Genomic DNA, 12,053 nt, shown 5'->3' with positions numbered 1-12,053 from the left:
TGCCACGACGCCACTGAGGCCGGTAAAAAAGGAAGGAACTGTTTTATTTACAGATGCACTAAACACATTTTATTTACGGTTATATGGCGTCAGATAAATGTAAAGAAGACCACTTTAGATAAATAATTTGAGAATCTTCTATTTAGTGTATTATTTAATGTTGTTTTATCATGTTGTTTATAAAGTGTGCACAGGGGTTACATGTATCATTCATTCCCTAAACTAACCGAAATAGTTTTTAAGCCCAGCACAATGTACATATCGCTAATTTACTACTAATTAATGTAATGCTGTTTGAAAACATATTTTTTTATGGAATACCTTCACTGTGTATATGTATTCCATGGGCGTCTGTACCAATGATTCTAATTCTGGAAACCGTTTGGAATACAGATCTCGAGCAAACTTGTGGATTACATCTGAAAATATATTTGTGTAAATATGAAAGGAACAGAACAACTACAACTCACAAGTAGAAGCAACTATTAATTTATCTAAAGCCCTGTATTGTCTGATGTTTAATATTTAAGCATGTCATATATTTCCACAGCTAATTATATAATGCAAAGAGATTGAAGCATGTGTATAAAACTTTGCCTCACATGTCTGTGGCAACACCTGTTCTCATTCCTCTATTGGAAAAGACACTTAATTGAAACTATTTATCTTTAGTTAATATATTTTGTTCATGACATTGCCTTTTAATATCTGTTTCACCATTATTCATTGTCATTATCAGTCTTCACTGTCCTACATTCAAGTAGTGTGAGAACAAGTAGTGTCTGAACTAAATGAATGAATGTTTAACAACACCCGAGCACGACAAAGACTTACTGATTTCATTGTCAATCTCCACAGTCATGTTACTTACTGATTTCTTTGGCAATCTCCACAGTCATGTTACTTACTGATTTCTTTGGCAATCTCCACAGTCATGTTACTTACTGATTTCATTGTCAATCTCCACAGTCATGTTACTTACTGATTTCTTTGTCAATCTCCACAGTCATGTTACTTACTGATTTCATGGTCAATCTCCACAGTAATGTTACTTACTGATTTCATTGTCAATCTCCACAGTCATGTTACTTACTGATTTCATTGTCAATCTCCACAGTCATGTTGTTGGCCGCGACAACCAGCATGTACTCGGGGTCTGCCTCTACAGGACCCGACACTGAAATGTAATTACAGTCATTGTCAGATGTCAGTAATAAAACGTAAAATTAGACAGTAAAGCAAAGTACTGTAAACCAGAATAATATTATGATGTCTTAATTTTTTCACAAAATCAAACCATTGCACATAGTGGCAATATGCAGATTTTGAATTTAAAAATCTGTTGGTATCTGCAATGACAATAATGCCTGTGTATACATTTTCGTGATTCGAGGTTGGGTGTGAATGCCTATAAATTTACATGGCTTCATTTGTTTTAAATGGTTTACAGTATTGATGTTAATGAGCCAACAAGCTTGAGTTATCAATGTCTCGAGATAAGCATTCTAATTTTTAGTAAAAATTATATCATACGATTATAATTTTTCGACTTCATGATATTCTGAGCTAATAAGGTAACACAATTATGTTGAAATAATGACATTTGACTGTATATTGTTAATAAATGTTTATATTTACTTGTATGTCAGATTAATAAAAAAAACATTAATTTAGCTATGTTGAAAACCTGTCAAACAGTAATACACAAATGTACGACAAATATACGAGGAGTAAATTTTTAAAGTAAACTTGAAAATTCTTTAAATGATTGTCTTTTATCAAAGACCAATATATTACCTCATTTCAATGCAGATATTTGTATAGAATGTCGCCTAAATATTTTAGCAAATTTTAATATATTTTTTGTTTTAATTACTAGCCGACCTATGACATTTACAAGCATACAGCCATATAGTATGTGTTGACAGCTAACATAAATCGTCTTCTAAAATCAAAATCAAATGAATACATAATTCTGCACATGATGATTTATTAACATCTACTTAGTACTTACCACTGTCTCGCTTGGATTGCTTTGAATATTTTCGCACACTGGCCATGATCTTAGCAAGCTGAAATAAAAATAAAACACATTTATGAAGTGTTCTGCATTTTTACAAATTTATGTTCATTTGCGCAATTTTCAAAGGTCTGAATTCTGCTCTGAAACACAGTGAATGCCCTGTGTCATCATTATCCAGGGTTTTATTTATAAAATTTGACTTCATGCCCATGGCTTTGACTTTGGGAATTTTAGTGTTGTTTTACAAAAAATGGGAATTTTCAGTATAATTTTAAATAAAGATATTGTTAAGCTCAGTTAGAATTTAAATGTGCAACTCTATACATGTACAGTTTGTATTTATTGAAATTATTATATCTATTTTGCATTGTGAAATGTCATGTGGGAGGAAAAGGGTTTTTGTGAAGTGTTACGTATCGTTTTAAAAATTTGCCTTTGTATATATATAATAATAAAAAATTGGAATTATGTACATTCAGATTGGGATTTTTTTACTCCAAAATTGAGAATAAAAATGATATAGCCTTTTAGGAATGGAGCAGATTATTTGAGTCTAGAAACAAACATAAAGGTGATAAAACATTGTCATCACCATCATCAGACAAATGATCACCTCTTTGCTATCTCTCAGTTTGGCCACACAGCTGACTGATGAATACTGTTTGTCCATCTCCATGGTAACCTCTTCAACATTGGCGATCTCAGCCTGAACTTCGTCCTCATCCTGCTCAACATCTTCTCCACCTTCCTCGAGATCAGCCAGCAGCTCATCGGCCAAAGACATGACGTCTCAAGTCGGAAAACACTAAAGGCAAAACTATAACACTCATTAACTACTCAGGACTACCTCTGGCACTCGCCAAATGCGAATTTTCAAAGCAGTTGAGGAAATAATTTCATATAATAACTGACATATTTTAATAAAATAACTGTCGATTTCTGCAAATGTTTTAAGTTTAATAGACAATTTGGCGAAATGTTTTGCTCACCAAGAGCTAGCTCTATTACTCATTGTAGTACAATCGTGATGCATCTTAAATCTTACCACAAAAAGCATGTAACTGTCTGCCGCCTGCCATGTTATTTTTTATGGAATTCTCTTCATATAGGGTGGAAATGTATCTGACATAATTAATAATAATATGACATTATCATTATGATGATTGCTTAGTTCATTAAACTAAGCCTCAGGCATTATCATTATGCCTGAGGTTTATTTTAAATGAACTAGATGACTGCTTTATATCATAACGCATGTCATTGTTATTGTTAGATTATGTCACATGTTTTCACCCGTCTTGGAGAGTATATGACATAATAATGCAAATCAGCAGCTGACAAAAAACATTACATGCTTTTTGTCCAAGAAGATCTCAGCATAATCGATATCGGTGACATGGTTACCATCTAGTTACTAAAATGGGTTTTTTATGATTTCTGTTTGGACAAAATGTGGAGGAAATCTAATGGTAATTCATTTATTCATACTTATTTCTGTGCTTATATCCAATTAAGGTTCAAGCATGCTGCCCTGGGCACACACCAGCTATAAGGACTACATCTCCAGTGGGTTAGTGATTAATTATTAGTAAAATAAAAGTCGGTGTAGTGGTCTTACACCTACTCACTGAGTCGTTAAAATTCGCTTTGGGTGGGAGCCGGTACAGAGCTGCGAACCCAGTACTATGTCCGATGACTTAACCATGACACCAGTGCTTAAAGGTAAAGTCATTGGTAATTTAAAATCAGGACAGTAATTTATTGTAGTCGTTAACAATACCAATGTCATTAGAACTTTAAATTAGTCCGACGCACATTGTTAATGATAATAATAAAGTCATGATAATAACAAATATGAATGCCAGACAACTCGGCCCGGAGGACAACTCGGCCCACATCGAGACAGCTCGGCCCAGAGTTCTGAGACAACCTGGCCCACCGCGAGACAACTCGGCCCGGAGTCCAGAGACAACTCGGCACATGGACAATCTTGTCTATTGTTGAACAATATTGTTGAACAAGTGTTGTTTTTTAAATTAAAGTATTCTCACAGAGATAAAAGAATTTGTTTTTTGTTAAATTGATAAATTGCTGATCCATTTATCTTTGAAGATAGTTTCCGCTGTTCGAATAATTTGTTTTTGTTCTACAGTCGGTGACCTAAACATTGGAGATGATCCCAGAAAAAACATGCAAAAGTTATTTATCGTTGTAACAACACTGACGTTTATCTTTTGTTGGACGTTTTATTTCTATGTTCTTTTGGTGATTGGTGTTTTATTTCTGTATTATAACTATTTATGTATATGTGTACTGTTGTTTTTTTTGCGTACATATGTGTGTATGTATTTAATGTAATAAATGTGGGAATTTGGCAAATGATGTCTTTTGCGTTATTTCTATAGTACAATACTTCTAGAAACCCATTCGACACTACGATATGCGCCTACGACATACACAATTGTCATTCTTAATGGTGACCATATAGTTAGCGGTATCTATCAGTATAATGCATTATTATTACTATAGTACAATACTTCGACACTACGACATGGCCAACTATCATACTGAACACGCATGTAATATGCCCCGTCTATCAGTCTATTAACTCGGGGCCGATTTGTCTAGGACAACTCGGCCCCGTTGCCGAGATGTCTGGGCCGAGTTGTCCCCCGGTCCGAGTTGTCTGGTCCCCAACAAATATGATAAATTGCTCTCCTACTTTTAATTACAAATTATTATTGAACTCCACACATTTATTTCATGTAAGAATATGTACATTCCCTTTTTAAATATGCTGTTCCTTCTTTTTCGATTTATTCTATTTAGTATTTTATAACAAACCTTTCCAATTCTTTAAAAACGTAAAGAAAATTTACAACAGGAAGTTAACGATTTTCTGATTTCACGAACCAAGAGAGTTCATATTCTGCTGTTTGTAACTTCCTTATTTTTTGTTGGAAACCCCAAATCAACGCAGATGAGTAGCCCGAGTACTCTATGACCGTAAGGGGAATATAGGCGGGCATTTAGACAGATATAATGCTAACTCACGCGAGGGAGCATTATAACGGTCCAAATGTCGGTCTTTCTTTCTTACTGCCTGAGTAATCGAGCTAGCAGCTGAGGTGCCCATCACATATACCGTCTAATGCTTAGTTTTAATACACTATTTTTAATATTTCTTTCAGAGCACCATTATCATAGAACCATATAGTTGTAAACATTATAATTAGGTAAATGCAAGCTTCAGTGACGTAATAAATCAATGTTCAGGCAACAATCCATCTTCAAAATTATCAGTACTAAAGTGAAACCTTTGTGAGGTTTCAAAGAAGTTGCGCATGAAGTATGTACGGAGTATGTAGAAAAACTTATAACTGCATTCCTGAGTGAGGATCGAAGCAGAGGGCAGTTGCTATGGTCATGACTGTGCCCGAAAATTCAGCATTTCTCAGCAAACTGATTCTCTGTTAAGGAGACGCCACACGATACGAGTACCATGTATGAGAAATAGCCATGAAAATAACCGAGACGCCATGCATGTGAAATAGCCATGAAAATAACCGAGTACATAGCAACCGATGGAATCGTAATGTTTGTCTTGTCAATCGGTTATTCTCGTGCATAGTCCCATACTCGTGTGGCGAAGATCCTATCCCATATTAGATTAGGTATCGATTTTGAGTAAACTTATAAATAAAACAATATAAATGGTTTATTTAATCTCGTTTAATGCAAAAATACGTAAGTTCAAAATAAAAATATGACTGACAATATTTTCTTCTACAAACTGTACTGATTGTGGACACTTGTAAAACAACAAAATAGTAAAACAGGTTTGTGTAAGAACTGATATTCAGTTAAAATGACATGGAAAACAGTATGGCATCAGTTTGTGCACTAAAAAATAAATATCTACGTTTTCTATGAAATATAATTTAAAAAAACCCATGTGAAAAAAAATGGCTTGAAACAGATATCACAACAATGAAATATATTATGACAGATCAACTATGAAATACAGCAAATGCAAATATAGAGCAACTTAATCACTGCGTCAAGCATCTTCTGTCTTTGTGTTTATTCAAAGAAGAACGGTATTCCTCGTGATGGGACCAACAGTGACCAGAAACAAAAAACCTACACAGAAACCGGTTACGTAATCACAAACCGTTTACGTAACGTTATATCTAAATTTGATAGAAAAAAAATGTGGACCTCTAGTAATTTAGGGGTGGGGTGTGGTCAATCTAATTAAAATTAACTCCACTATTACATGTGGATCTAACAGCAGCCAGTTGGAGCTCATGTCCACCAATCAAAACCTTACTTGCAGAACCATGCCAGTGATTTGAAAATAATTTGAAAATATTCCGAATTATCCTGAGGGTATACGATATGTTTCATGTGAATTACGAATGCCTTATTTAGACCAGTAGAACTAATTTTAATCGGATTGCTAACAACACTGCGTAGTCTCCAATGTCCAGGTAACATTTCGTCTGTAAATAATAATTTAAATATTGACCAATCACACTTCGCCTTTTATAAAGTTATTTGGGAGCATACAAATTCTAAAAATATCGGGCGAGTCTATTTTAGTGGCCGCAGTACAGCGAACCATACCAATACGTACGGGATGGGTTATCAGTCTTCAATTTTACATTAAATATTATTTATTTATTTATAAAAAAAAAAAAAAAAAAAAAAAAAAAACAGTCTTCAGTTTTTCATTAACATGTTTTACGGCATTCGTAATTTACACGAAACATGTATACCCTCAGGATAATTCGGAATGTTTTCAAATTATTTTTAAATCACTGGCATGATTCTGCAAGTAAGGTTTTGATTGCTGGACATGAGCTCCAACTGGCTGCTGTTAGATCCACATGTAATAGTGGAGCTAATTTTAATTAGATTGGGGTGTGGTGGATACGGGCCTAAATAATAGCATCATCAACAACAACAACAACACACCATAATTTTGCTTTTCAAATTATAGATAAAAAAAACCCCACCCCCCTCCCCCGTTAAAAAATATTTCCGACGAACCTGATCAAGAAGTTTGTTTTGTTTAACGAGACACCACTAGAGCACATTGATGTACAATGGATTATAATAATCGGCTACTGGATGTCAAACATTTCGTTATATCTTTTCCTTTATTAGTAAGGGATAGGCCATGCACCATCCCACAGACAGGATAACACATACCACGGCCTTTGATACACCAGTCCGTGGCGTTTTGCATCCATGTTCCCCTACAACATATCAATACGTAGAGGGCTGGAGGTGACTCGAGCTAACTATGGAATTCACTACATGTACACGTTATTTATTTCTGATCCGATTGTTTTCTAAATTGCACACAAAAATAGTATTGTAATGTTTTTAAACAAATTTAAGAACATTTTTACTGTTCTTCTTACGTCAAACCAAACTGATATTATTTACAAAGCAACGTTTTTGTAGAAGGATGGGACAGACTATAAAATGTTAGATCCGCTCCTAAAATCCTACTACCCTTCAGTTAGAGCGATCTTGGACATTAGTGTTGGTTGGAAAACAGCAACCCCCCCCCTCCCTCGGCCCACCTGGAATGTAAATACCCCCCCCCCTTTTCAGAAACCAAAATGACGTATGTGTTTAAGTATTTAACGCGCAAACAATATGACGTCACATCACCGTTTCGTCAGAACGTACAAGAAAATCTAAAGGTATGTGGGTCATTCAAAATATTTTTTACTTTTCTTCTTACGTCAAACCAAACTGAAATTATTTACAGAAAACATTTTTGTAGGATGGGACGGAATTTAAATACATGTACATAATATATACACATAAAATCATGTTTTAATTACAACATGTTTGTGAAAAAAGTATACCTACACAAATATGAAATACATCACAGACACGTGACTTGACATAGATTGATAAACCCCATCATGCTATAGACCTATACATGAAAAACATTCTAAACTGTTGCATATTGGTAAATTTGAGATATTTTCATAATAGTTTGCTTATAGTCTCTTTATACATGACATTGTTATTGTCATTTAAAGAGTATTTACATATACCAAAAATTTCGATCCCTACTATATAAAAGACCCCCCCCGTTTTCAGAAACGGAAATGACGTATGTGTTTAACACGTAAACAATATGACGTCATATCAGTTTCGTCAGAACGTACAAGAAAAACTATCACAGGTATGTGGTCATTCAAAACACTTTTACTTTTGTTCTTACGTCAAACCACTGAAATTATTTACAGAAAACATTTTTTGTATGAAGATGGGACAGTATTTAAATACATAAATACATACACATAAAATCTGGTTTTAATTAATACATGCATGTAAAAAAAAGAAAAGAAAGTATACCTACCATCGACGTCCCAAACTGCGTTCACCTAACGACAAAAACACGAATACGATATTTACGGAAATATTATTCTACATTTTTCAGCTACGATATGTGAAACAAAACAGATTGCAATCAATTAACGCAAAAAAATCAACAATGTGGATGTAAAATAAATCCATTCTAGTAAACAAAAGTGAAACACCCTCGGGTAAACAGGAAAGAGTGCGACGTTTCTAACTGCGTTCAGGCACATGCGTTTGCAAAAAGTATCGTGACACGCATGTGCGGTTCGTCATTTTTCATTTTTAATGTCACTACCTGAAAAAATATATGTTTCTTAACTATGCACAGTTGACAAACTCTTAGTTTAATATTTTTTTAAAAGGAAAAGTTCAATTTGTCAAGCGTTCTGGTCCGGTCCGCGTTTTATCAACACACATCGCTAAAACTCGATGTCGATACCGATAGGCATTACGTTTATACCAGTGAATAGTTTGTAAAATATCATTTTTTAAATGAATTGATTCATAATCAACACAATTTATACACTAAACATTATTTACAATTATTATGAATGGATTATGAATACTATTCATTACAATAGAGGCACAAAAATGTAGCATACCTTTTGCAGATCGAATGTAATAATTGAAAACAAATTCTAACAACAGGGGTCTTAAAAATCGTAAAAATTTAATGTTTTGGCCTTGTTGATCTGGCACGTGTGAGGTCATGTGACACGCACCGAATGTTAATTCATCTTTCTCCATTTTAAGTCAATTTCTATGAGTCATGTGGACCCGATGTCGGTAATTTTAAGGAATAAACAAAAACGACTTAGTAAAATTAATGGTTTTAGGGGTTTGTAAAGTTTTGTATTTAGATACTTACTTTTCTGAACTTTATTGTTTATGAAAATGTTCCTGAACTGTGAAGAAAAACCTCATAAATGAACGACATGCCGATGACAACAAATCGGATGTTGATTGCGCGAACCGTGCACGAGAAAACAAAGTGAACGGAATTTAAAGCATAACGCAGTTACGTACGTTGACGATACACAAATACATCACAGGCTCTTGACATAGATTGATAAACCCAATCATGCTATAAACCTATACATGAATAACATTCTAAATTGTTGTATATTGGTAAATTTGAATGAATGAATGAATGTTTAACGACACCCCAGCACGAAAATACATCGGCTATTGGGTGTCAAACTATAGTAAATGCAACAAAAAAATGTGATGATCAACATCAATATAAAAATAAAAATGGGTAAATTTGAGATATTTTCACATAGTTATACTCTCTTTATACATGACAATTTTATTGTCATTTAACGAGTATTTACATAGGGCAGTGACCCCAGTATTCGACCAGTGTATTTAATTAATTACCATACTCGTTTAAACTAATAGTATATAGATTTTCCCAAAGTATTTTGAACATACGCGACAGAGTGAACATTCTTTCTTCCGGAAACACAATAGCAGACGATAACCATGCGAATGAACGTAAATATATATTCATTGGCTATAGTGACAATATGAATGTTGGACATTTTTATATCATGCTGTTACACCATCCAGCATCCCGAGAATATTTGCAATACTTTTAATCTATTTGAAATCTTTGAAAATGTCTTTAATGTTTTAGTTATAATCAAATAGAGCTAGCAATGCAATGTGACCCGTCATTATAATTTCGATCACGTGACCAAATAATGACATTATGATAGAGGGTTGCCTCAGTATTCGACCAATAGAAAAGCTTGAGGATACATTCCCAAAATAAACTCCCAAGAACCACATATTTACAACTTTTATGTGTTTTGGTGCTAATTGTCAAGCCTAACACAGTTATATTTTGTTTTATTTTCAGTCTAATATCATTTTGTTTTTGTTGTAAATTGATGACAGGAAAATAAACCATTTCCCAATGACACTAGTACATGATACGGTGGTTACTCAGCGTAAGTTACTGCATTGAGTTAGCCACTTTGATCGAAATCCTGTTCCATAAATATATAATAGTTTTAAAATAAAATAGCAGACCCCTGCCACTCCTTAAAGGGACAGACCCTAGTTTTTAAACACTAAGGCATAATTTTCACCTAGACTCTAGTTTCAACCCGTAAAAATGGATACTAAGTTTGGTTAATTTATAAACCTATAACAAATTTGGATACAACACAGTGAAACGAGTCTGTGACGTTGAAATACCCTTCCAAATAAACTAACACGCGACTTCGTAACAGTTACTTCTCAGACGCTCGTGCGTTTGTAAAAATATGGAAAATGCATTTTGTGGTATCAGAAACACTAGAATAACCAGAAACACTTCGGTTGTACGAAAATGGATAATCTAAACAATAAAATATAAGTATTGTTTGATTTCAGTGATCATAAACGGCTCAAATAATGAAAAATATGCCTTAGTGTTTCAAAACTAGGGTATGCCCCTTTAATGTCCGACACACATTCAGTAGTTTTGTTTTGTTTTATTTTGTTTTAACAGCATCCTATCCTACGCGTTTTGGTTCGCATTTTATTTCCGGCCCATAACGAAGTGAGGATTTGAACGATTTCACCCGCCCATAATGCAAATTTTAAAACGTGAAACTATACGACAAAAATGTAAAAATAAGTACAAAAATTATTTTACAGCTTAATTTGCATAATATGCTTCTTGAAAAATACCTTATGACGTTGATATAATCAAGTATTAAAAGCGCTTCTTCAAGACCATAAAAAGAACAAGGTTTGCAACTCCGACCATCTCGGACGGAAATATAGTTTAACCTTTCAGGTCAACCAATCAAAAAGTAAATAAATAACTAACACAAATATCCCATTGGTTGACCTGGTTGACCTCGAATATTAAAGGTCGCTTCCGTCCTAGATGATGGCCTAGTTGCTTGCCTTTTTTATTAGGTAAACTGTCCTAATTTCGGACGTAGTGCTAACTTCGGACGTTCCAGTTAAATGCTAGTTACGTGCAAGTTCTGTAATTTTCATGAATAAAAATGATTACAGTAAAGACCAATTGTCTTTGTGCATTTTTTTCTGTAAAAAAAAGTATGACGTAGTTGCTATCTTGCAAGACCTCAGGGATTTTGAACTGAGCTTTTCGTCAAATCGAATTTGACAGCTGGCAAATTTGTGTTTGATACCTCCAATATTTCAGGTACATATACACAATCAAATGATGCAAAGTACAAAATAGCTAACAATTTACATAATCTGATTTATTGTCTACAATTTTCAAGTCATAAATGATTAATTATTAGCTTACTTTACCTGAAAATTCCCCTAAACAAAAAAAGTGTCCGATGTTTGGCCATGTCATTTGGCAGCCACGATCGTACACGAAAACAACGAAGTGCGCATGCTTATGGTATGGAAAACCCCTCGAATTGACCTCGTTTTATAACATGCCTTTTTGCATTCAAATCTGTGTAAGTGAAAATGCTACATAAAATATTTGCTATGTGTAAAACAACTAATACAAGTGTTAGGTAGTCGCCAAATGTAAATAAATTACATTTCTAACCTACTGTCCATAATTAGGAACTTGACCAAGTAAGTTTTTTAATTACTTTGTATAATATCTACATTTGATATTTTATTGCATGTTTATGAACCAGTTTAGACA

General features: G+C 33.9%; 1 protein-coding gene across 1 annotated transcript; it reads right to left on the bottom strand.

The window, feature by feature from the left end:
- Window positions 1-321: 321 nt before the first annotated feature.
- Window positions 322-11,182, bottom strand: LOC121366749 (U4/U6 small nuclear ribonucleoprotein Prp31-like; the record flags this gene model as incomplete). The annotated part of the gene is made up of 5 exons (XM_041491074.1): window positions 11,099-11,182; window positions 2,637-2,828; window positions 2,015-2,072; window positions 1,094-1,177; window positions 322-419 (listed from the first exon to the last, which is right to left on the bottom strand). Coding segments are annotated over exons 2-5 (411 nt in total), but the record flags the coding sequence as incomplete, so codon positions are not given.
- Window positions 11,183-12,053: the final 871 nt, after the last annotated feature.

This window comes from Gigantopelta aegis, unplaced genomic scaffold (genome assembly GCF_016097555.1).
Source record: "Gigantopelta aegis isolate Gae_Host unplaced genomic scaffold, Gae_host_genome ctg6970_pilon_pilon, whole genome shotgun sequence".
Lineage (NCBI taxonomy): Eukaryota > Metazoa > Mollusca > Gastropoda > Neomphalida > Peltospiridae > Gigantopelta > Gigantopelta aegis.
The sequence above is the reverse complement of the archived record's forward strand: the minus strand, read 5'-3'. Positions and strand labels throughout refer to the sequence as shown.